This window comes from Cavia porcellus, unplaced genomic scaffold (genome assembly GCF_034190915.1).
Source record: "Cavia porcellus strain 051 isolate PalLab524CR breed Dunkin Hartley unplaced genomic scaffold, mCavPor4.1 scaffold_4, whole genome shotgun sequence".
Classification (NCBI taxonomy): domain Eukaryota; kingdom Metazoa; phylum Chordata; class Mammalia; order Rodentia; family Caviidae; genus Cavia; species Cavia porcellus.
In genome coordinates this window covers 43,803,592-43,830,373 of record NW_026947487.1, presented here as the reverse complement: position 1 = coordinate 43,830,373, position 26,782 = coordinate 43,803,592, and the positions used below count along the sequence as shown (strand labels likewise).

General features: G+C 45.0%; 1 protein-coding gene across 3 annotated transcripts in view; it reads right to left on the bottom strand.

The window, feature by feature from the left end:
• The window catches only part of Farp1 (FERM, ARH/RhoGEF and pleckstrin domain protein 1), a 251,129-nt gene that overhangs the window by 169,195 nt on the left and 55,152 nt on the right, over positions 1–26,782 (bottom strand). For all 3 annotated transcript variants that reach the window (XM_063246956.1, XM_063246958.1, XM_063246957.1), the window contains exon 2: positions 24,443–24,636. In XM_063246956.1, coding sequence (XP_063103026.1) covers positions 24,443–24,613 — 171 coding nt within the window. In that variant the 5' untranslated portion in view covers positions 24,614–24,636. The remainder of the gene's footprint in view (positions 1–24,442; positions 24,637–26,782) is intronic.

Sequence of the window (26,782 nt, the reverse complement as noted above, 5' to 3'; positions counted from 1 at the left end):
TTTCTATTTCCTAAGCCTTCAAACAGATGTTATTAGATAGAGATCTTTGTATCTTAGCAAAGTCAGTTTTTCCTGGCTATAAACAAAGATTTTTGAAGAAAAAAATGCCATGGGATCAAAGGTTAGAGTTAAACAAATGTTTACTATGGTAAGTTATACAATTCAATTAATTGATTTCTTTTTTTTTTTTTTTTTTTTTTTGGATGAATTTAGAAAAGCCAGCCAGGCACAAAAGCCACATATTGTATGGTTATTTTTCTACGAAATTGGCCAGAAGAGGCAATTTTTGTTGTTCATTTGTTTGTGGGGTATTTTGTTTGCTTGTTTTTTGAGACTTGGTGTCTTGAACTCACCATGTAACCCAGGCTGGCCTCAAACGCACAGAGGTCCTCCTGCCTCAGTCTCCTGAGCTCTGAGTTTACAAGTGTGTGCTACCACACGTCACACAGAAGAGGCAAATTTGGAGAGACAGACAGTAGATCAGCGGCCATTGGGTAGATCAGTAGATTAGGGGAGCACAGGATGGGATGTGACTACTCGTTAGAAAAGGGTTTCTTTCTGAGGTGGTGAAAATGGCTGGCAGAGTAGTGTTCCGCTGTATATAAACACCACATTTCTTCACCCATTCATATGCTGATGGGCATGCAGGCCACTTCCAAGATTTAGCTGTTAGGAATGACACTGCTATAATCTTGGTTGTGCACAAAATACTTCCCTTCACGCTTGAAGATACCAAGCAGAAGTACAGCAGTGTCAAATGGAATTTCTAGTTTGAGTGTTTGGAGGAATCTCTACGCTGACTCCCATCGTGGTTGTACTGGTTTCCATTGCCACCAGTGATGTAGAAGGGTTTCTTTCTCCCACAGCATCACCAGCATTTGTTGTTTTTCTGAGTCCTTTTCTGAGTCCTTGCTCTTTCCAGAGCAAGACAGAACCTGACTGTTGTTTTGCTTTGCATTCCTCTGGGGGCCAAAGATACTCAACATTTTTGTGTGCACCTACTGACCTATTTTTTAAATGGAGCAGCTTCTTTTCTAACTACAGTACAAAAACGAAGAGAAGACAAACATTTGATTTTTAAATATACCTTGGTCTATCTTTGTAGAACTATATCTACATTATCATTTAGCGGGAGAAACAGAATCAAAAGATGGGGGAAATTCAAGAACAGGAACCACTGGATTTGTAGAAAGATGCTAATACAGAAGGCATGTGGTTTTGTTGTTTCCAGCTACACTGACTGACCCAATGCTAATAAAGATAGGCACTACAAGGAACTATTTCTTTCTCTGTAACAGACAAATGACATTGATTAGAATATTAAGGTTTTATATGTGGTTCTTCGCTTCCACACTGCAGATTGAACCCAAGGCCTCTGCACCAAGCTACACTGTCAGCTTTCTTTTATTTTCAGACAGCGTCTCTCTAAGCCACCAAGTTGGCTCAAACTTGTGATGCTCCTGCCTCAGCCTCCCACAGAGCTGGGACGATACAGATGCATTATTTTAGACATAGTCTTCTTTACACAGTTTGTTCACAGACAGCAAACTTTCCTACCACACAAGCAAACATAAACATCTGGGGATGCTGCATCAGAATTAAAACTGGCAAATCAGCGAAAGCCAAAGTAATGAGCTTTTACTGCAGGAGGAGACTGTAAATTGTGTGAACTACATCAGTCTTGCACCCATTCTTTTGGAAGTATTTTAAGCAAGGAAAGACTATAAAAGTTCCCAGTCATAACTATGGCTGCTAATCTGAACACTGCTTATATATACACATTTATTTATGAAAACATAAAATACCCCCCTTCCATTGGAGTTTCTCCAGCTCTAGTCTGTATGGACACTCCCTCTGGAAATAGACCCTGCTTAGTCGTCATTTCCCCCCGCCCCAAGGATTCTGATTCGTGGTTCTCAGGGCGGCCTGAGAATCTGCACTTCCGTCTAACCAGCTGTCTCACGGTGCAATGTCGTGTGGACCGAGGTTCTAGCAACCATGATCTTGACACTACCCATGTCGCTGACCTCACCAGAGAGCCAAAGCCACACTGTGTGCTAAGAACCAGCACAATAAAGTTGACAGATATGGGGCTCCAACAGATCTGAGGAAGGGGTTGGGTTTTATCATCTCTAAGTTAGGGTTCTTAAGTGACCAGAGAGGACCCGACAGAAAGCAGCCTGTGAGCAAACCCACTGCCCCCCAGCCAAAGCCACCACCACCCACTCCAGACTTAGCTGGCACAGGCCAGTTACAGGCTTCGACCTGCTCACAGAGAAGCAAATGCCACCTTTGCAAAAGCCCAGCTGGTTATAAAGGCATTAGAGTTATAAAGGCATTAGAGACAGACAATGCAAGAGAACAAAGAACACTAAAAATAGACATCAGCATTCCCACAAACCTACGTTGAGAGAAATCACTGCAAATGATAAAGGGCGATACCCCTTCAGCAGAAACTTTAGTATTTCCAAAAGCCACAGTGTGGAAATTACAACAAAACAGATTCTCTCACTGTTAGGAAGGAGGCTTGCAGGTACATTCATATCAAGGTTGTTTCCCCCTCTCAAGGGTCCAATAACAAAGACAAATATGCACCCAGGAGATGAATATCACATGGAAGACGTCACAGTCCAGTACAGAGGACACCACTGTTGTTTTCTTGTGCTGTTGTTTTCTTCTAAGTGTGCTCTTGTATGTTGTTTTCTTCTCAGCTCAGAGGGCTCCAAAGGTGTGGTGAGTGTCACTGCTAGCATATTTCAGAGTAGCTGCCCTGAAAAAAAACACCCTACCACTCTTTTTAGTGGGGCTAGAAATCAAAGCTTGGGCCTTGCCCATGCTGAGCGCATGCTGTACCACTGAGCTACATCTCCAGCTGAAATAGAATTTTTAATGATCTTTTCAACTGCACTGCTGAACTGGCAAGAAAGCAGGCGGCAAGATAGGGGTGCCGGTGGGGTGCAGAGACACCCAGGACTCTTGAAAGCCTCAGAGGCACTGAGGCAGCACCAGAGGCTGGGCCCCCTGAGAAGGGGAAACAAAAGCACTGAGAAGGTCTCAGGACCACATGCACCTGGGTGTGGCTGCCAAAGTTACAAAGGTGCCAGGGAGGGCAGAAAAGCAGGAAGGAGAGAGCTCTCAGAAGCAAGGGGCTCCACACCAAGCCCTTCCTCCGCCAGACTCAGCTCCTGCCGAACCCCAAATCCCAAGACCTCAGTCTTGACAGCCTCAGGTGGAGTGCAGGACTGGCTCCCCACACTCACTCACTGCTGTCTGGGGCAGCCTGAAGGTCACAGGGCTGAACGAGTTCATGGCAATGAAACATTCCAGACCCCAGGCTCTGAGGATTCTGTCTCCTCCCAGGCTTGGGCTCAGGCTGGCTTCCACCCAAGCCCTACCCTTCAGGGCGTGCTTCGACCTCTCCCAGCAGTGGACCCCTTTGCCTCCACCCTCCCATCACCATCCAGAAATGCACATTGATCAAGCTGGATGGGCACCATCTGCTAACTGGGTGCCCAGGCCTCAGCATGGCTGGGGGACTTTGGGACAGAAGAAAAAGGGAGAGGAGCAGCTGAGCTGCTGAAGTCAGCCTCTGCCAAGTCTCAGAAAACACAGGAGCAGGTATTCCTGAGATGGAGGAAGAGGAGAAAGGAAGGGGAAAGAGGGGGAGGGGAAGAAGAGAAAGAGGAAGAAGAAGCAGGAGAAGCAGAAGAAGAAACGTTGCAGCGGGAAAAGTTTGTGCGAACCACCTTTCCCAGGGAGTTCACAAGCATGTGCCCAGCTCACAGCAGGGAGACACTGGCAATGAGGAGGGCGGAGGGAGAGGAACGACATCCCCAAGGGTGTGCACTGCCAGGCCTGCACACACAGAGACCTTGTGCATGGTCATGCAGCCCCAGGACTGCAAATGGCCCCTTTCAAAACTGGGGGACGGCGGGTGCTGCTATCCTGTGAGGGCACAGGATCAGCACCTGTGGGAGTTGGATCAGCAGTCAGGCTCAAAGACTGGGGCGCCAGGGGCTCTGCTCTCCTCCTATACAGAAAGGAGCCGCCGTCCTACAACACCAGCCACACGGACGGACGGCATCAGAGGATGGACTCAGAGGGGTATTCGTGTCTCGACCTCTGTCTCCTCCATCCTTGAAGTCACCTTCCTCCAGATGCCCACATGGTCAGGGTTTCAGTATTCATGTGTACCTCCTAAAATTCCAACCACTTGTTATTTTGCGGGAACGGTGCCAGCAATCAGGGCTCACCTGTTTTGCATACAAGCACAAAATGAGCATGTATATGTACACACACACATGCTTTTGTACAAGCACTTTTGCTATTCTAAGAATTACCGAGAAAAAAAGGTCAGATATCATCAGGCACATTCCTGTGCTGCGGTCCTCCAGCCTCCCCTCCTCCTGCCCTGACCCACCAACCGCCAACAGAGCTCTCTCCATAGAGCAGCCAGATGCTGAAGGTCCCAGAAGGCCTCTTGGAGCAAATGACACTGGTCAAGCCTTGAATCTTCCTTGAATCAGAACCCAGGCTGAAAGCAGATGACTGATGGATGGGAACGGCTTAAAAGCAGGCTGGACACAGACTCCTGGGGTTCTGATAAGGCCATTGTGTCGCTAAGGTCCTGGGGGCTCTCCTTGAAGGGCAGCTCTGGTCTACTGCATGGAGAGGAGTGAAGATGAGAGCAGCCTGGGTAACTGGAGGGAAATGGGGAGACACCAGCTGGTCTCCCCTCAAATCTAATACCCACCCACACACCTGACTCCAAGGCAGAGCTGAAGCACTTAATGGAACCTTGCAGTGACAGGGCGGACACAACTTCTAGCACTTGGACACCTGCAGGCCGCAGTAGACTGCTTTACAGATGCAAAGTAATTATTCTAGATACACACTGACACGGCCATGTTCCCAGGTCCTAGCTAAAATCTGGCCTGGGGTGCGGGTGAAGAGACAGGCTAAACAGCTTCAGCCTGCTGGGTTCCCTCGGATGGAAACACAAACCCAGTGAGCAAAGGGAAAAGTGAGTGAGTGTCTGTGACTTAGCTTTTTCCTCGTGGTCTCAAAGGTTCTCATACAACCCAAAGGTGATATAAATAGTTCCTGAATGTTTTCCTAACATTTTACTTGTTTTTTACTGTTAGAGCTAGTGCTTTCAACCACCAAAGCTAGTGCTTTCCCACATCTGGTGTGCAGTGGAAGAATTGCATCTTTTTCTTCCTATGGCAAAGTGTGCTGGCATCATTTATGGAGGAAAGCATCCTTTCCCACCACCTTCTGTACACTTTTACCATATATTAGGCCTCACAGGTCCTCTGACCCTTGGTTCTGTCTCCATCTTAGCACCTACTCTAAGATGCGACTGTCTGGGAGGAAAAGTCCCAGTTCCCAAGTTTTCTTGGGGGAGAACTAATAATTCAAGACATTGCCTTTCTCTCCCAGAGTCTGTGTTAAAACCAGGGGGTCCTCGAATAGTTTTCTTCTCATCAAATATGCACTTTTCCTTTCTTTTTTTGAGATAGGGCTCGCTTTGTAGTTCAGACTGGCCTAGAACTCACTGTGTAGCCCACGCTGGACCCAAACTCATGGCAATCCTCCTGCCTCTGCCTCCCAGGTGCTAAAATTACAGAGTGCAGCACCACACCTGGTTAGACATGCACTGTTCTACTTAACTACTTCTAAATTTTTTTCATGTGCTCACTTCAGCAGCACATATACTTTTTTTCACTCGGTTATAATTTTGAATCTTCTCTCGTATTTAATTATTCCAAATATATATAATAAATATATTTATGTATATGTGCATATGTAAAAGCATACAGAATATATACTATCTGTATACTATATATAAGCTAATGAGTTATATTTACTCATCTTTCCAAATGATATGTTACTTCCAAAACTATTTAAATCGTATTTTGGATTTTTTAGGTATACACTAATAACATTCCAAAATATATAATTACTTTTCTTCTCTGTATTTCCCATTTTTTAGGTAAGTTTACAATCTTTAAAATAATATTGAGTAATGAGGGCAATAAATTATATATTTGGCTAGTTTTAACGAAAATGGCTTTAGTATTTCACCACTTAATTATGTGCCGCTAGATTTTGGCAATTAGTCTTCATCTTATTTAAGTAATTTCCATCTGTTTTTATTTTACTCAGATATGAAAAGCTGTGGCTCAAAACAGTTATGGTTTTCTTTTTAAATATCTAATGATTTTTTCCTTTATTATTTTGACAGCTTTCCTTATGGATAATCATCCCTGAATTCATGAAATAAGCCTTAGTCATGTTGTCTTCTTAAAAATATCCTCTTGGTTAATTTATTAATGTTTTATTTATAATTATAGCTTCTCTACTCATCAATAAAACTGCTCTCAGCTTTCTCAATCTCTACTGTCTTTAACAGAGTTTGTGGTTATATTATATATTTCTAATACTATACATAATACATGTTCTTTGAAGATTGGCTATAAAGTTAACTAGGATCTGAGATTTTTTGGCAAATATATACTCATCTCGGAGAAATAAAATGATCAGTCCATAGGGATTTATGTACAAACTTCTTTGCCCCAGCATGAAAAGCTGGAGATATCTCAAATGTCCATCAACAGGAAATGAAGTGAATAAATTATGGCTTATCTAAACTATGAGTTGCTATGCAGCAATTTTAAAAAGTTAGATTGATATCTTTGGACCTGGGAAGTCGTCTATACCATGTTGTGAGTGAAAACAGAAAAAACAAATCCAAACACGCAAGTATGTAGGTTTACATGATTTTAGAAGAAGAATAAGTTAATGTATACCAAGCTTTAAAAGTCCTTAGTCTAGGACAGAGAAGGAGAAGACTGCTATGGGCAGGGAGGTCACTATACATGAAAGAAGAAATATTTTCATATTCCACCGGACTCCTCTGTCCCAAGGCTCCAGCTGGCTGGAGCAGGAGGGGTAAGTGAAATCTGCCCTGGCTGCAAGGCTTTCTCCTCCAGGGATCTGGCTCTTTGGCCAAGGGCTTCATGTGAAGCCCTAAACCCTACTTCCCTGAGTTTTTCCCTCTCCCCAGTGTCTGGGAACATCTGGAAACATCTGCTTTCCTGGCATCAGACCCAAAGCAGTCAACAGCCACACACAGGCCCCTGCTCACAATGAGGAACGTCAAAGCCCAACTTTCTCCATCCGAGCCTCCCCAAATTGAGCTCCCCTACTCAATTTAAAATTTTAAAGCAACACATTCTCTGCATGGATTTGATTCGTAAGTACATGATCCTTGTGTGAGTTATTAATTAGCAGCATTAGGGCCAATTGTGAAGTCTACCCATACGGCATGGAAATCTGAAGATTCAAAGAATTCTTTCCCTACAGAGCCTAAACCTTAGTAAGTGAATGCAAAAGCTTCCACAAACCAAACTGTGGTTCCGAGCAAGGGAAGGTAAAGGGACACCGAATGACAGAAAACCAACTGGCCCTGCCCAATCATTGTTTCAGTAAAATAACAGAGAAAGAGCTATTTTTATTTTTTTAATAAATGTTTATGGAAAAGCAACTATACTTTATGGGAAAGGGCTATTTTTAAAGACTGTTTATTCTCTATGAGGAACGGGAACGAAAATACCCCAGTTCCTTTATGAAGCCAAGGAGGACACTGGCAGTGGTTCACAAAACAGTGGCTAAGAGGATAAGGAACTCCCAGGATCTGCTGTGCTGCTGCTTCCCGCCACTCCCAGCCGCCAATCAACTCACCCAGGACTCTACAGTTTTCCGCTATCACCTCTTTATCCCTTCCTAGGGCTTAAGGCTTATTCTCTGTCTTCTGTCCAAATGGCAGCTTGACCCAGGCAGCATTCAGGGGTTAATCTTGCCCCCCTAGCTCCTTGCGGTGAGCTGCTAATCATTCACTGTCAGCCATACAGCTGACTGACAAGCCAGTGGTAGTTTCTGGGCGGCTCTCCTGTACCTCCAGATTCTTGCTCTTTGTGGCTCCCTCTACCCACACATAGCAGTGTGCTTCCCCAGGCAGGCAGGCACTCCTGGTATGCAGATCTGTCTTGGTTTTATAAAATGCACTGGGGAAGACAAACATGAGGGCAGGTCATGAGTTTGATTCCTGGTACCAATAAAAACCAAAAAAGACAGATGGGTGGCTGCCTGGACTGCAGTGTTCATGGCCATGGCAAGCCTGTCCACTGAGTCCTCGGCAAGGCCTCTTGTTGACACTGGACAGAATCGTTGTCAGTTGCTTACAACCCGAAGACTCATAAGCAAGAACACATAGAAAATAAAGTAATTGTTAGGGCTCATACCTAAACCATTAATGCTTTTGTCTGGTTACGAGATGGGGATTTTTTCTTCTTTACACTTGTATACATTTTCCTAAATTTCCCAGTGGATACAGACTGCATTCGGGATAAGTACTAAGGGAATCAGAAAAATTCTAAGAACTAATTTCTTTGAAAGATCAAATAGGTTTCTCGTTCTCACTAAACCCTATAATCTAGTCAAAGATGCCAAACCCTCTTAAGCGCAAAGTCACAATGTTAACAAGCCAATATTAAAATGAGCTGATATGACAGCCTCATACACTATGATGCTTTTTCTGACAATACCCAAATCCCTCTTTCTGGGATAGGGTGGGAATAAGGGTTGCCTGGTTCTCTAAAATAAGGGGGAAAGGCCAATAACTCCCACAGCTTCTGGGCATGTGGCTGCCATGCTACCTGCTAGAAAATGTCATTTTACTATCACAGCTTGAATTTTAAACCATATTTGCTTTCTGAGTAATTCTTAGAACACTAACATGCTACAATGGGATACCTAAGTCTAGCTTTATGCGTACATGACCGTAACTGACCACAGGCAACACAGAGATAAATGAGGCTAGCGACTTAGATAAGCCCTATGGTTTTGCACCATTGCTGCCCACGTCTCCTGTCTAATTTTTATCACATGCTGTGATGGGTCCCTTATCCCCTTTAAGCAAGGCTCTGAGACAATGCTATATGTCCTATTGCTCCTGTAACTGTTAGCAAGGTTTTACACTGTTGTTCAGAGGCCTTGGGTTGGGAATAAAATTTAAATAGAGAGGAATTCATAACGGTGAAATTCACCTAAATGTTACATATTTTGCAACAACATTTAAATTTCTGCCTGCAGATCTTCAAATGTTACGAACAGCAGTACCAATACCATGCTTGACCTGTTTCATCTTCCCTGTCAGATGAATATCTGCAAAGAAGGGGAAAATGTAGGCTGAAGGGTAAAGAAGAGAAAATTTATCACTCGCAAGGAATTAATTAGAGCAAAGTCCAAATGGTATGTTTTGGCAGCTCTCTGCTTGGAATGTCATGTGTGACTCAAAAACAACACTTAATTGTTGGATCCACATGCCAAGTGTACCACACAAATACTACTTAGATTGCTTGCTGGAAGACAAGTTTTATGTAAATTATTTTAAAAATCTAGGCTTTTGAGGTTCTAGAAATTGTATTAGTCAACTGGTCAGTGCAAAGGCAACTGCTAGAAAATAAACATCATTTGACACCTTTCATAGCTTCAGCATCATTCTGAAAATCTGCTTTCTAAGTCTTCTTAGTCATTACCCTAAACACCAGCAAATAACAGAAGCAGAGGTGAACTGACCCTCAGGTCAGAGTGACACACTGAAAGTCCTGTGAATGGCTCAATGTGTTAGGATTCTAGTAGGTGCAGAGAACACATTATCACCAAGGAACTCGCAAAGAACCCAGCCCCAGCCTCAAAGGAATTTAACATCTCTCTGAAAGGCAAGATCTATAAAACAATAACAGTACATAAAGAGGAGGCAAAAAGCCAATGCTGTGGTGACTGCTAGTGAAGTTTACAGTTTAAACAAACCAGCTAGAGCCACATGAACCACTTTCCAGATCATATTGCTCCATGTGCATTATTTCTTTTGTGTGATTTTGAAATAATATAAATGTACCACACTAACTGTTTTAAGTAGTGCTAAGTATATTCAACAAATTCAATATATTCACATTGTTGTAAAACACAACTCCCGAACTTCACTGTGGAAAATGGAAACTATGCACCCGTTCATTACACACTGATTCCTGGCTTTTATAAACAGGGTGGCTATGAACAGAAGTGTGCAAATGTCTCCTGATTTTACTTCAGGTCTGTAGGGCATTTCCCTAACATGGGACACTGGGTCCATTTACACCGAGGCCACCAGTTTCTCCAAATCCTTGCCAGTCCTTGTTAGGCTGGTTCTGTGCCGAGTTAAATCTGGGGCCTTTAGCAATGAATGAGCCACATCCTCAGCCTTTCTTTTATTTTGAGACAGATACAGTCTCACTAAATTGCCCATGCTGAGGTTGAATTTACAATCCCTTGCCTCAGCCCACCACAGTACCAGGATTACAAGCATGCACCCTCAAGCCTGGGTTTGTTTTGTGTTTTTAATAGTAGCCATCCTAACAAGTTTGAAGTGAAAGCCCATTATGGCCTTGATTTGCAGTTCTTAAATGAACAGCGATCTTCCCTGATATAATGTCCTCGAGACTGAGGGAAAGCTGGGGCACTAGTGAAAACTTACTCCTTCCACATGGACTGACACATTATTGGAGTAACTGTTTACCAGCATCTGAGACAATATTCACAACTCAACACCATTAGTGGGGAGGTTCTGCACAAGAATTTGCCAACCGGCACTCTCCTGCTCCTGGTTCCCTGGAAAATGGAGGAGAAGGAAAGCAACTCAAGGGCAACTTGCTTATGCAGGTCCTTGATTAATATGACTGAGATCTTTTATCCTGTGCAGCCATCCGTATCTGTCCTTCAGTTCAGCTATGCACACACGTGATTTAAGGTTTTAGTCTCTAAAGGTTTTAAGGTTTTAGTCATCTCCACTGTGCTACAAAGGGATAAATACCAGAGAGTCATGCGACTGAATTACACAGTTAGAAGACACAGCTTCAAATGGCCCAAACATGTTCCACATGCTGCTACATAGAACAAAACAAAACAAAACAAACAAACAAAAAAAAAAACAGAGGTTGTTACATATATGGGTTGTACTGTATCTAGCTGCCCACCCCAAGTGTGACTTTATTTTGAAAAAAGGCTGGAGTTGGGCATAGTGCTATATGCCTGTGATCCCAGCTCTCTGGAGGTTGTGGCTTATTATTATGAGTTTGAGGTCAGCTTGGGCTACATAGTGAGACCCTGTCACTAAAGAAATGAACAACAAAAAAGACCATAGAAATGATCAAATAAAGATTAAGTCATTAGAACAGGCCCCCCTACTATGTCCATATTTTTACTGAAATGAAAACAATGGGAACAGAAACAGCAAGCAAATTTTGTGAGGGTAAAGGCAGAGATTAGGGTGATGTTAGCTGAGCACGGTGGTACACACCTATAACCCCAGAACTCTAGAAGGCTGAGGCAGGAAGATTGCAAGTTCAAGCCTAGACTAAGCAATGTAGCAAGACCCTCTGTCAAAATAAAAATGAACACACAGAAAGGACTGGTCCATAGCTCAGGAGGAAGGCCCTGGGATTAATCCCAGTAACACTGTTACGGTTTGTGTCTAGATGGCCCCCCACGCCTCATGCAATAATGTAGGCTGAATCTAGTGTTTGTGATTGGCTTGTTGTCTAGTGCTGGGATTGGTGGTGTGAGTGCTGTACCCGCCCAGGGGTGGGTAACTGGCATATGATATAAGAGAGGGAAGGAACTGTGCTTTTCCCTTTTGCCCATTTGCTCTTGCAGCTGCCATGAATGGCTGCTCCTCAGCCATGCCACCCTGCCTTGGAGGTAGCTGAGTGTGGACTGAAACCTCCAAAGACTGCAAACTAAATAAATCTTTCCTTGCTTCACTTTGGGCGTTAGGTTTTATCTCAACAAGAAAAAAGTAATCAAGACAAACACCAAAAAATAAAATAAAAACTTTTTAAAAAGATGTCAGTGAGTACTGGCAAAAGCCCCAAAACTGAGCAAAAAACATGGAAGAAGGCACCAACTCCACCCCGTTGACCCCCCTACTTCAGTCTGCAGTCTGCAGAATGTGATGTCATTACCTTCTTCTTTAAGCTAGCTGGTTTGTGACACTTTGTTACAGTGGCCTCAATAAACTAATGCACAATTCAGCAAGTGCCAAGGTAACCCTCTGAGGAATCAGCCCAGGAAAAACTGGGCTATACCCCCAGCAATACCTCCATGCTGCTGCAGAAAGTGGGTAAAGGACACAGAGAAAAAAGCACTTGTTTTCATCCAGTACCCTGTGCACCACCAACCAAAGTCCCAAACAAAACCAGCTCTCCGGCCCTGGGGCCAGCATTTTTAGAGCCAGACAAGAGGCAAAAATGAGTTTGGAAGCTGTAAGACTCACCCACACAGCAAACCTCTCCAAACAACCCGGGTTGGCAGGATGCCGAAAGACTGCTGGCAGCGTCTTGGTTTCTGTTGAACCAGTTTTCTGGAGAAAATTAGAACTTTATTTTCTGAGACTGCCATGTGCTTTTCAAGGGCTTCCAGACAGAAGTGGTGTGGAGGGTACTAATAGAAAAGTCCTCCGAGGGAAACTGCCTTTAAACTGGAAAGGAAGGGGAGAAAGACGAGGACTATGATCTTCATGAGGGGCTCAGCAAGTTTACAGCTGGCAAACTCTGCCTGTTAGAAGTGATAATGGGTAAGAGTAAGAGTTTAATGAATCTCAAGAGCCTGATTGGAGAAATGGCACGAAACTAGGCAGCCTCATCATGGGGTCAAGCAAAGACTACAGTGTAGGCTGTGAAACAACCTGGCCACAGGAAGCTGTTAAAAGTTGACTGAAACTAAGTTAATAAAAGGAAAAGAGCAATTCTCAGGCTGTGTTACAAAAGCAAAGATCCCTCTTATCCCATCTAATAAAACTTGTCACTGCAGTTCTTATGAGAACTGAGTCAGCCAAAAGGAGGAAAAGATGGTTCACGGTACTATTTTAAGTTAGGCCAGGCATGGTGGTGCACGCCTGTGATTCCAGCACTTAGGAGGCCGAGGCAGGAGGGGCGCTATGAGTTCAAGGCCAGCCTGCACTACACAGCAAGATCATGTCTCAAAAAGTAAAAAAAAAAAAAAAAAAAAAGTCATGTTGTTTCAACTCTTTTATCCAGTATATGCTGCAATTCCTACAGAAACTGCTCATCTCTTCTCTGTTCATCACTTGGAATTCTACCACAAGCCGCTCACAAATTGACCTAGGAGCCATCCACCAGTCAGAGGCCTTACACATGGGTAAACGCTATTCTGTTGGTGCGGCCACTCAAAGCAACACCCCATAAGGCATAGGACTGAAGATGGAGGGGTCAGTGGGTGCCAGGGGGACAGTGGGGAGAGAGGGATGGCAGATTAGGGGCAGAGGCCGAGGGCCATGAGTGGGAAGGAGACCAGGCTTGTGGCTTGAATTCTCTCTTGGAGGCAGAGCCTTGGTCACTCCCAGAGAGCGAGGGGGTCCTGGCTACTATTAAACTGGCCCCCTATGGGGTGACCTCTATAGTCCGCTCACCTGGCTCCTTTGTCTTTGGACTCCTGGCTGGGGTCAGTGGACGGCAGGCACTGGCAAGGCCAGGTGGCAGGCAAGAGAGGGGCTGAGGGGTGCCGGCCCAGACTGGCCAGACTGTGAGGCATGCTATTGCTATGACTGAAGCCACACATTTGACAGGACTTTGTCACGAGGCCCTAGGACACTGATCCGGCCTCAGGTCATGGAAGAAGAGAGTCTTGGAGCTCCCTAGCAACTCCCCAAACACTCTCTGATCTTGCTTGTCAACGCTTCCATCATTCCGCTCTAAGTCCAGATCGACAGTGACCATACGCCTGCGCTCCGCATGCTGACAAATACATGCTGATGGGAGACGGCACAACAGCCACACAAGATGTGCGGCTCAGGTCACAAGTGAATGACATCAAAACTAACCAGCAAGCACCTTATGCAGGGGCCCAGGCCTTCCAGTGCCTGTGACCAGAGACCCTTCTGGAGATGCTGTGTCTGCCTGCTTCCGTGCTCAGTCTCCAACGATCTGCAGCCACCTGCATAGCGCGGCTCCTGAGGCTCTGAGGAAACCCGAATGCAGAGAGTAAATGTGAGGCCCAATGAAACTGAGCAAGCACCCTCCAGTTCTTTTCACGCAGGATACACAACCCCATGTGCACCATTTACACAACTGCCAAGAGTCGGTGAGGTTCAATTCCACAGCGAGAGCTTCTCCCAGGTAATTAAACACGAGTCAGGGCCTGTCATCCCAGCTACTCTGGAGACCAGGACAAGATGATCAGAAGTTTGAGGCCAGACTAGTCAACCGAGAAAGACTTGTCTCAAAATTTGGAAGAAAAAAAAAAGTCTTACTAGGTAGCTTACTGCAAGGGAGGGAGGGAGAAAGGCTTGATAGAAAGAGGGAGGCAAAGATACAATATTTTTTACTGGCAGTGCTCCTATCACAACTGAAGGAAAACACCCTGCTTCTAAGGCATTTGCCATGGAAAGGTTGTACCAGCTCATTTCCTGGTGCTTGGCGCCAGCACTGAGCCACCTAGGCTGTAATCTCCTTATGACTAAAAATCATTACGCCCGACTCAGATGTTCCAAGTAATGGAAGATACAGAACCAGGAAAAGATAAAACACGCAATTGGAGTGAATGATGACCCAGCTACTCCCCTTCTGGGTGTCTTTCCGAAAGATTTAAAAACCGTATTGCAGTGATCCATGCACACCCATGTTTGTAACAGCACAACTCATACAGAGGAAATCTTGGAAGCAGACTGTGTATCCCTGAGCAGATGAAAAGATTGAGAAAATGTAATATTTATACACAACAGAATACTACTGTACCATAATGAAGATAGATACACTTGAGTCATCTGTAGGCAAATGGATACACCTTGAGATCATAATATTAAGTGAAATCAGACACACAAGCTTCAATATCGCATGGGTTCTCCTGTATGGGAAATCCAAAATATAAATAAAGAGCAAAATAAAAGATAGAGAATAGGAAACATGGAGATAGACCTTTTGCAAAAGGGAGGTAGTCAAGAGATAGAGCAAGGAATATAATCATTATGCGCTGCAAGCATGTACCAATAAAAATGAAAATTTAATTTTAAAAAAGCTGACTCATTTTAAATCCATCTAATCTGCACATGCAATGTTTTCATATTTGCCTTCAAACATAGGAGCATCTCCTCCTGATGTCCCCACAGAAATGGTGCTGCAAAGACCCGGTGGTCTTGAAATCCGAAGTCCCCCTTGGCCACATTCATCCAGCCTATGCAAGGGGGAGGCTGAGTTCTCCTAGGAGCTTTAGGATTTGGAGAATGGGGGAGTCTTGGAGCTCAGGAAATAGAGGAGAGCAGGAAGCAAAGCCGAAATTCACTTAAACAGCAAAAAGCACACAAGTCTTAAAGCTGATCAAACTGAAGCTCAGAGAAACTACAGGTCAGTTCACAAAAGAGCAGAACTGCCTAGGGCAGAAGCAGAGGTGTCACCCCGACTGTCCTGGGGACCTTCATTCACTGCGATGCTGGAAAAGCCCACAGAGTGGATGCCTGGGTTAGGCAATGACTCAGGCTCCAAAGCAAGCTGAGGTCAGACGTGAGGCTGCACAGATCTCGTGAGAGGCGGGAGAAGAGCGAGGATGCCTCTGCCCAACCCAGGAACACGGCTGTTTCTGCAAAAACCCATTTGCCTATCATTTCTTGCATCCAACCCTCCCACCCTCCCAACAGCCCTGCCATGAAAGCAGTGTCTCCACTCTGCTAAAGAACAAAAATGAAACTATCGCTTAGAACCAGAGGTAATACAAAGACAAACATCCCAGAGAACCAGGATGTGTACTCGCAAGGGGATTTTCCCATGGGTGATTTTTCATTCACCCCTGAGGTAGATTTTCTCTCCCTATGCAGATGAGAGCGGCTGCCCATGGAGCCAGAATGCAGGAGCCAGCATTTCCCCTTTAACCACTTTTTTTGGGAGGTGGAGGAGTAACTAGAGATTGAAATCCAGGGTCATCAAACTGAGCTACACGCCCAGGCACCTTTTGTTAGAGACAAGGTCTCACTAAGTGACCCTGGCTGGTTCTAAACTTCAGATATTCCTGCCTCAGCCTCCTAGAGTACTGGGATTATAGGTCTGTGCCTCCCCATCCTGCTAACCACCTAACCATTCTGTTTCTTATATTTGATTAAGAAAATTTATTATTTCCATATGAAGAGGAGGAGAAAAAAACCAACTTTTCAAACTCCCTACACTTTCTCAGAATCTGGCCCATTTTAATGTCAGATACCGACATTTACAATTAGAGTTTATTCTTCTTATTTATTAGGCTGTACTGAGTGATTCTTTCTTTTTTCAGGGAGAAAATAGCAAACAGCTGTTTAAGAATTACCACATTCATTTCAGAACTATGGAACTCACTTTGATCATGAGAGCTGTAACTCCAGCTGGAAGGGACGCACATAAGCATTTTGGGCCAACATTTCAAGTCAATTCTTTGCTTCTGAAGAGCTAGAAAGACAGGCTTGCAGTATTTAGCTGGAACGATTTATGAAAAAAAAATTTTTTTTCTACTTTTAAATAGCTTTTCAATTTAACCTCAAGAGGCTAGACCCAGACAAGCACTGTTTATCATTCAAAGTTAAATGAAACACAGAAATGACCATGCAAAGCAAAGTAGATGTCAATAGTAGTTCAGAAATTTGGCTTACAAGAGGAGCCAAAAGCAACACTGATAAGGAGAAAGAAATGTTAGCTTATTTTTTTAAAACATGTGAAACTGCCTCCCTCATTCTGGCTCACAGCACAGCTGCTGAAGAGCCGGGTATATTATGGACACACAGGCTCCCTTCTGGTTTTAAATGGCCAGTTAAATCTCTCCCTTCTCCTCCCCTGCCTACAAGTCCATGTCAACACTCCTATCATCACTGTCCCTGGAGCAGCTGGAGGGACAGCCTCCTGCTGCATTTGCCGTTCTAGGAAGCCACCAGAGAATTTCATGGAAAGAGGAGATCCTTCCCAGTGATGGTTAATCCTGCTGGTCCACTTGATTGGCTTGGGAGACTAGCAATATACATTTCTGGAGTGTCAAGGGAGAGAGTCACCTTGGGGACTACACTTGCTTCTGGGCCCCTGCCTCTCTGGCTCTTCCCTATGCTCTGATTCCCACAATCAGTGAAGTAAGCAGCTCTGCTCTGCTACTTCTTTCTATCATGATGTTTTTGCCTTACAGGCAGCTGGCCATGGGCTGGACCCCTGAAACCATGAGTCAACACTAAGCACCTCCCCAATTAAATTGTACTTTGTCCCCGCAATGGGAGAGTTGACTCATGACCCCCGCCAAGGCCTTTAGTAACACGTGGATTTCACCTCTTTTGGAGGGGTGAAGAGAAAAGTAGACCTATAGGGGCTTAACAAAGAGAGCCCAATCCCCAAGTAACTGAGAGAGAAACCTGAAAGCAAAATTCAAGAAAAATCCAAACCAAAACAAAAAGAAAGAGGAAACCAAGTGCCTTCACAGAGAACAGAGGCCATGAGTGAGCACAGGCCATACTCAAAGCCTTCAGTCTCTACTCTTCCTGTCATAAACAGGAGGGTGACAGAGAAGAGACACAGGACTTCTAAAAAGACCAACTCCCCAACTTCCGTTCTGTCTCTCTCAGGTCAGGTTCAGAAGATAACTCTAAAATCCATCACCACTGAAGCCCTTCTCAGGCGGCACAAGCTTCCCACCAGCCTCCCGCCCAGGTTTCCATGAGAATTAAAGCAATGAAAGGCCTGTTTCATTTGGAAGGTAATAAAATGAAGTCCCAGGTTAATCACTGAAACTTGACTTTGTAACACTCCTAATTAAGTCTTGCAGATAGCACAGGCAATTTTGCCAACAGCAAAAAACCTAGGTGGTCTTTTTTGTGACATACAAAGTCATTGTTTTTCTTTCAAAAAAAAGAGATTTGCTCTGATTTCAATGGACTTGTTGGATGTTCTACTAATACTGTGTTGCTGCTCAGAATGGTGCGGCGGCTTTACCATCCTACAACTTAGGAGACTGAGGCAGAAGGTTCGTCATGAGTTCGAGGCAAGCCTGGACTACAAAGTGAGTTTGAGGCCAACCTGAACTACACAGCAAAACCCTGTCTCCAAAAAGAGAAAGAAAAGAACGAATGTGGCTGAGAAAATATCTACTTTCTTTCTCCCACCGTCAAGGATCACAGAGCTCACCTGTCTAGCTTCCAGAGCTCTGAGCAAGTGACAGTCACCATGCCAAGCCACACACAAGGCCTCCAGACACCATAGGAACAGCCTGTCACATGTTAACCGTGGCATAAGTTTTCTCCAGCACTTGGTAGGTTCCCAGGGACCACTTTGTTTTTGTGTTACAGCTAAGAAATGCTTTTCTCCAGGCGTCACTGGCCATCTGAGGAATTCCCGAACGCAGTCACAAAAACTTCATTCATCAACAAGGATGCTGACACTGGGTCTCAATTTCCAAAAAAGAAAGGGAGGGGACAGCTTGGGTGAGATTCCTCATTCTGCTGCTAAGCAAACTGAGTCCAGGCGGCAGAGACAGGAAGGAACTTGTTAGTGAGAAGCAGGCTGCAGGCCGAGATGGTTGCAAAGCCTAATTAGAGGAAAGAGAGGCAGGGGCTGGGTGGGCCTTGGATCCTGCATTAGTCTGAGGGCTGGGTGGAGCTCAGCAAGAAACAAACCAGAACAGCATGCAGCTGGGGAAGCGGGGACCCTGGAGAGGGAACAACCACTTGATCCTGAGCTGGGAGGCAACAGAGAAGACTCTAAGGGCTGTCACAGTGGGGTGGCTTGCTGTGGGGAAGATGGATCTTGTGCCAGCCTGACCTCAACTCCCTGCCACCCGAGTAAGGGGCTGGAAGCATTTCCTGTGGATCGATCCTTTGGGACCGCACCAACCACGTGTCAAGGGTCTTGTGACAGCAGTGCAGCTGGGTCACCGACCTCATTCTGAGGAAGGCTGTGAGGATGAACAAGAAGAAAACAGGCCATGCCCCCAAAGGGCTCTTACTCATCCTGCCAGAGGCCAAAACCAACATGCAAGCACTCAACAAGAATCTTCCAGCAAGAGTTCGACCCCGGTACCAAAAAAAAAGAATCTTCCAGCAGGAGATGCAGAGGCCGAGACACCCAGAACTGAGACTGAGGGCAGCAGCAGTGGGCATGGTCCGATTCTCCATACCCAGAACTAAGGAACCCATGCTTTACCCACAGACAAATGGTGCCGGCTGTATCAGCCTGGAGAGCCACAAAAACTTCCGTAGAGAACAAGAACAGGACAGAAACACAAGAAAAAACCTCACTAGGGGCCCTGGCCCTGTCCACCTGCCTGTCATTACCTCTGCTGCTGACCATTCAACAGATACCGGTGCCCCATCACCCTGTCCCTGGGGAGCAGCTTCCCGGCCACTGTCAACAATGCTCAATAGAGGCAGAAAATGGCTGTGCTTGTTCCCTCTGCTCTTCTCGGCTAAGGAAGGGAATAAACACTTGGAGAAGCAACCACCTGCTCCTCCTGCAAATGTCAGTGGAACACTCTGCTAGTGGATCAGGAGGAAGGGACACACCAAATCAGCTCAGGGATCTTGGGGGAAGTGTCATTAACCCTTTCCAAGGCCAAAGTCACTCGGCTTTATAACCTCAGTAGAGAGAAAGCTGCATTCATCGAGCCACAGGAAAGGCTGATTTTTGCACAGCATTTTCCACATAAAGATGATCTCAGAGCAGGCAAGAACTCCCTGTAAATACTGTATTTTCAAACCTCCCTCGGCAGAGAGGAAAGACCTACAAAGACTGTCCAAGTTCAACAGTAAAGGTGATCATGGAGGAAACTACGTAATAGAAGAGACCACAGCAGTGTTCTCTGCCTGGGCTTTCCCAAAGGTGAAAGTCTTCAGAATAATTTGCTCTCCAGGCTAGAAATGATGACGGAAACAACCACAGAGGAGGAGCATGGCTTGGTTTTGAGGGCCTGAACTGTTTGGGGAATTTGCATTTACAATGAGTACTTTGCCTGCATTCGGATTGCAAAACCAAAAGTATTCAGCCTTTAGACTCAGGAAACTCAATCCCTGGGGAGCAAGCCACAGGGTTCACTGAAGAACAACCCCAAAAGGAAACTCAGGGACCTCTAAATGCCCCGTGAGCAAGGAGAATTCCCAAGCTGGACCCTTAGGGCCTCAGCCACTTGGCCTTGGGGGAGTCTCAGAGGAAAGCTTTGGAGCGAGATTTTTATACAATTTGAGGAGCTAGGTCTGTGTGATCCTGCAGTCCCTGTCCTCCAAGCCAAGCAGGGTGACTGAGTCAGCCCTGATGGCTTCCAGCTGTGGGACAGCCTTACTGGCTCTTCTTAAACACAAGGCAACAATTTACAATCAGTTCCATCAACAGAAATGCTGATATCTGGCTTTCTGCAGCCAGTTAAGGAAAACATCTGTTGCCCAGGGGCTGAGAAGGAACATTCTGGCCAAACTAGAATAAAAATGAAATATGCATGGAGGAAGCATGTCAAAAGTAACAATGGCATGAAACTCTACTTGTGAAATAAATTCACTCTAACATTCACTCAGCAAATTTTCAAGGACGATTCTGCAAGGTGCCTTGCTAGATGCAGAGAAGACGAAGTAGTATAGGGGAAGCCAGCAGTACCACAGCAGATCATGGGTGCCACTAATCATGTGCATTATACTCCTAGCATGCGCCAAAAACTGCTCTGGATACTTCTTTGATTCACCTTTTTATCCTCAGGTAGTATGAAGTAGGGCTTATTATTATCCCCATTTTATCACAGACAGCTTAGTTGTTTAGAAATACTATATGTAGTCAGATAGGGGTAGGCCTTCGGAAGAGTCAGTGCAAAAAACAACTATGACCGCAGGGATTCGCTGAAGGTCAGGCCTCTGGACAGAGGAAATGACCAGGCCTATACAGGTCCTCCTGGGGAAGAACAGCAGTGACTAATACTCTAAATAGGCATCAATCACGGAAGGGGGGTGTCACTGACCCACCCCTCCAGAAAAGGTCCTGCTCTTTCCACCCACACTTGCCTTCCATACACGCCTGCTTTCCTATTTGAGTCCCATTTAATCAAGGTATTACCTAAGCAATTTTATTTGTAACCTTATTGATTGACCATTGTGTTGTTCTACCTATACCTACTCTCTGATTTCCCATTGGCTGGATGTTACCCATGCAATTATATTTGTAACCTTATTGGTTGATTATAATTTTGTCCCACCTTAGACCTGCCTCACTTCCTGGTCCTTCTCTATAAAATTCCCTTAAAAATCAGAGTCTCCAGGATGAGAGGAACCCAGGTGCTTAGTCCAATCCTTTACCCCAAGGGACTGGCAATGCAGAAAACACTCGGGATGCAGCAATGGGCTGATTCCAAAGAACACAGGAAAATGTCAAGCTGAAGGAGCAAAATATAACCTCAGACCTCCACCCACACCACAAGCTCAGGAGACACAGACAGTAGAAATTAGAGCTCACACACATGAAATTTCTGAAAAGATAAGTGAAGTAAAGAGGTAACTTGGTTCTTGTATTGTTTGGTTCATTTTACATGCCTGTGTCTGATGGTCTGGACAGCTATTTTAAAGATAACAAGAGGCATCACGGTGGCCACTGTTAATTTCCTATTATCTTATTCTGAAGTCCTATATCATTTTCATTGTTTTGTTTGGCCTTACTCTGTTTTATTTTGTCTGATTTTATTATGTCTAATGGTATGGGCAGCTATTTTGAAGATAACAAGATATATTATGGTAGCCGTTGCTGACTTCCTATTATCTTGTTTTGAAGTCCTGTATCACATTTATTGTTTGGCTTTATTCTTTTTTATTTTGTTTGGTTTTATTCTCTTTTTAAAAAAAAATTTTAAAAAGCAGGGTCCCCAGCAACCCACACAGGACCCCTTCCTGTCTCTCAGACAGATTTCTTCTTCACAATACATACGGCTTCTCTTTCCCTCAAATATATCAAACTCTTACTCTTAACTTCCATTGTTCCTAGAACTCATTGTTCGGTTTTAGAGAATACGAACTTGGCATATCAGGGCTCTAGCAGGTTAAAAGTTATAATACTTCCCTTGTATTATTTGGATTATTTGGAGGTCCTATATCATCCCCATGATGATCAGCTTTATCATCAGCTTTACGGAGGAGGAAGCAGACCAGGAAGTTAAGTCAGTTTCTAACTATTGGCAGAAGAAGCTGGGGTTTGAGCCCAGCCAGTCCAGCCCTATCCCAACAGGTTCATGAGTAAAAAGGTCCGCAAAAAGAAAAGAAAAAGTCTGACCACTGCCCAAGAGAGCAGGCATCTGGGTAAAACTGACTGGGTCTTTATGGGTACACAGGAGTTTATCAGGGGGATTGAGAAAGGTTCCTTGTAGACAGAGGATTTAAACATCCAAAAAATAATTTTAAAAGCTGGAAACAGTTTTATACTTCTTAGGCAGAGAGCTCCTATCCAACAAACAGTTCCCTGCTAAACACAGGTAAGAACAGCATCTCGACATGCTTTGATTTCAGAAATTGGAGGATGTGTAGCTACATGCAGTGGAATGATCCCACGCGAGCACCCACGGCAGCATTTGAGAGCTCAGTCCAGACCCTGTAGAGCAGTACCATGAAACAGCAGGCCTTGCTACAGGCGAAGCCTGAGGTCCTTACCAGGACCAAAGGGGAAACCCTGAAACTGAGATCTCACCCAACCAGTCCGGCAAGGATGAGGAAAGGCTGGGGGAGACGGGAACAGTCCCGAACAGCCCACTTGTTCCAGGAGGGCTCATTCTCAGGGTCCTGCAGGTGCTTTCCTCAACGGACTTCACAGCTCCAGAAATTAGCAATGGCTCTGTTACCTGACAAACTAGGCCTCCCCATTCCCTTAAAGATATGAATCCCACAGCAAAGAAAATCAGAAAGGCAAAGAAGTTGTTTTCTGGGCACCGTAAAGTGGCAGTTTTACACATGGCTGTTCTGGGCTTTATCTTTCCCTGAGACACTTAATTCACACTCTCTGAGCAATGTTCTTTGAAATAAATATAATTTGTAGAATCATATCCCATAAATGATTAAATAATGGGTTACCACTGTTAATGCCAACTATTAAATTTCAGCCACTCTAGCCAAGAGGAATAATGGACAGATTGTCTTCACTTTAAAAACAGGTGTGTTCCCAAAGCCTGCTCGCAAGTTGGCTGCTGGGAATTCCAATTATTTTCTTCCTCTGCAAATAAGGTTTGTTCCACTCAGTATTTGGTACCAAGACAGAACACAAAAGATCCAATCCAAGATGTGATGAGGGTTCTGTGGACCTAGCCAAGGTCAAAGATGGTGGCCCCGGAAGAAAGTTCACTCAGGACAAGGCACGCTGGGCTCAGGTAAGTCACAGGTGACAGGTCCTCACCTCACTCCCTAGGAGGCCACATAGGAGGTTGGGAAGAGGCCACAGCCCCTTCTCTGCTCAGCTTCTGGCCTCCACATAGTTCCTTCCCTGACCGGTGGGATGGCAGGCCTCCTGGTAAGGACCTCAGGCTTCGCCTGTATTATTCTTTGTTCTAGTGCCACCAGACTGGTGGCTTGAATCAGTCCTCTGAGGCCATGGACATGGTCCCTCTGATTTCCTGGCATGAAAACACACACACTGCTCTTTGAAGTTTTATTTGGGATTTTTCTTGCCATTCACCTAGACTCAAGTTAAGCGGAGAAACATGCACCACAGTGTCAGAGAAAAATTGCCTGGATATTAGCAAACTTAACTAGAACCCACCCAGAAGACCACTCTTCTCCGCAATCCAATGCAACATAAACACACGGCAGTCTGCAATTTCTAGCTCTTGGCTGTAGTCAAAATAACCACGAAAGGTAAACATTTTGAATCAATATGAGGCAGTTATACCAGTGCAATTAAAGACACTCACAAAAGAGGGCTTGCAGAACCGCTTCAGAAAGTGGCAGAATGATAGGTAAGTGCATTCAAAATGAGGTGGGGGGTTCTATGGGGATCAATGGCTTGTGTCTTTTATTCTATGTACTGTGTACATCCTTGCACATGGTTTATATCACATATTTGATATACACTATACAATACATACAACAGAATATAACTTAGATATGAATTACTACATATACATGTATATACATTCACACCCAAATGACATATATTTGCACATGGAAAGTCATAATAAACCTCAAAGCCTAAGGCCACTGACAATGACTCTGTGTTTCACGTATAAATCTAAAATCTCGAGGGGTTCTGAACCAAAATGGGCAGGCAGTAAATGCTGAGCATGGGGAGGGAGCGAACAGCCACACACACACATCTTTTGACCACCTATGGTGGCACGGACACAGGATCGAGCTAGACCTTCCCATGTGAAGGCCACAACTTACCGGGACTTCAAATGCTTCCTGGGTGTCATCCAGCATCTGGATTTTGATGGACACGAGTTTTCCTGAAGGGGTTGGCGGTGGTTTCTGTCCACGCTCCAAGGTGCTGATACCTGAATTCTCTGGGGCCCCCAGGCGAGACCCTGGTGTGGGCTTCTGTTCTATTTCTCCCATGATGGAAGTAGCTTATATTATACCTGCAGGAAGTAGCGAGAAAGAAAAGCATATTAGAGGAGAAGATTCTTTTAAAACCACTTAGGCAGCTCTTTCATCTTCACCCCCTTGAGGGAATCTCAAACCGCACTCAGGGATGAAGCTACCTGTCCCCTACCTTTCTGGGCAAAGTCACCTTCAGGCACTCACAGCACGCAGACAGTTCTGCATGCTTTTTTCATTTGCACAGTTTTGCATACTATTGCATATTTTATTTTTTTTAGTTCTTCAGTCAGCTCTTAATTACTCACACTAGAGACTCAGTTGTGCTCCACATATTATTATTCAGTGTCTGCCGTGAGCTAGGCATTACTTTTTACACGTTAGACTCTGGGAAGATGATAAACAGGGCCCAGACCCTGTCATTAGCATGCACTCATCACCTGGCGTGGACACCATAACCTACTGGTAACATGGGTGTTGTGAAGATGAATGGGTAAATACACATTGTGGCTCTCGGACATCACACAGCTGAGGACATAAACACCCTCACACAGACATGAACAGCACAAAGTAGCTCGCTCCTTTCTGTCTCTCCCTGTTTCTATATTGTTTCTGTTATAATCATTTCCCACCTCATCTCTTCCCTGTCACCCACGCCTCCAGCTGCTTCTCTTTCCAAAAAAAAATCATTCCATGAATTACATGAGGTGATAAAATATACAGTGAATGTTTTAAAAACCATTCATTACAGAAGACACACTGCCACTCATTCCTCTGGGAATCTTCCCCTCACTTTGTACACACTTGTCCCATTACTCTTGCCACATCCTGAAGCAGTTCTGGAAGTCCTCTCTCATAAGTGTTTTTATGAGATGTGATTAAAACTACGCTCAATGCCACTGCTGAGTGCCATTCAATGGAAAGGAGGCTCACGCAAACCTGACAGGGTGTCCCCGTCCATTGAGGCTGGCACTGTGCAACTTCTGGCTCATGACCATAAAAGGGAAATATTTTGAATTGATACGAGGCAGTCATGAAAGTGTATCTGAAGACACTCATGAAAAAGGACTTCCAGAACTGCTTCAACTAGCATCAGGAATGATGGGATACATGTGGCATTCAAAGGAGAGTTCTGAAAAGGATTCATGGCAATATGTCATACGATGCTATAAAATTTTATTTAAATCTTTTTTTTTGTGTGTGTGTGTGTGTCAGGGATTGAACTCACAACCTCGAGTTTGCCAAGCAGGCACTTATGCCTCTGAGCTAAACTCCCTGGCCCCATCTTTATATTTTTTGAACACACCTGATGTAAGGGTCAAATCGGACCTGACTCCCCCAGCCTCCCACCTGGTTGCTAGCAGAGGCACTGTTGTCTTCAGAGAACTCAGTTCTCGGTGTAGAACTCAGCTCGGGACTAAAGTTGTCAAGAAAGGAGGTAAGATAGGACAAGGAATTCTGCAGGTCCCTGGGACATCTGAAGACACCTGAGAATTGTCGGCAGGCACTTCAAAGACTCTGTGCACTGAGATGCAAGACTGCCAGAGGATTCTGTCCACAGGTGTTTATTGGGATCTTCCTCTTGCCTAACGCCCCTGCCTTCTCTCCATCCCTGTAAGAGATGCACTTCTCTTTGTTCAAAGCAGATGGTCATACCATGCTCTCTGTCTGCACCCAGGCACAAGAAATTCCACACCAATTTGCCTTGACACAAGCCTGGTGGTGGTCTCTGCTGGTTCCTCTACCTGAAAACTTCTAGCATCATTCGAACTTCAGATCCTGGCGAGACCCCTAATGTTCTCAGCACAGGCACAAAGCTGGACCCACGGTGTCACACAAACATCCTGGGCCAGTGACCCAAATCTGGTGCCCTGACACTCCTTTACCTCGCACAGGGCAAGGGCTCAGGTGCGATCTAGGAGCCGGGCTGCTCGTTCGTGCACCCCCCTCCCCTTCCCCACAGCTATATGCCACAGCTGGCCACAACAGCCATTCACGAAGCGTGGTCATGCCAGCTGAGGAGCCTTGCTGAGAAGCCACAGTGAGTCCACATTCTAGTATTGGGTATCTTCCTGATGTCTGCCCCACGTAAGGGCTACTAAGAACCTACACCTACGCTGCATGGCTGTGGGACCCAGGCTTTGGGTAAGTCACCAGGGGTCCTCAAAGATGACACCAGACTGAGTT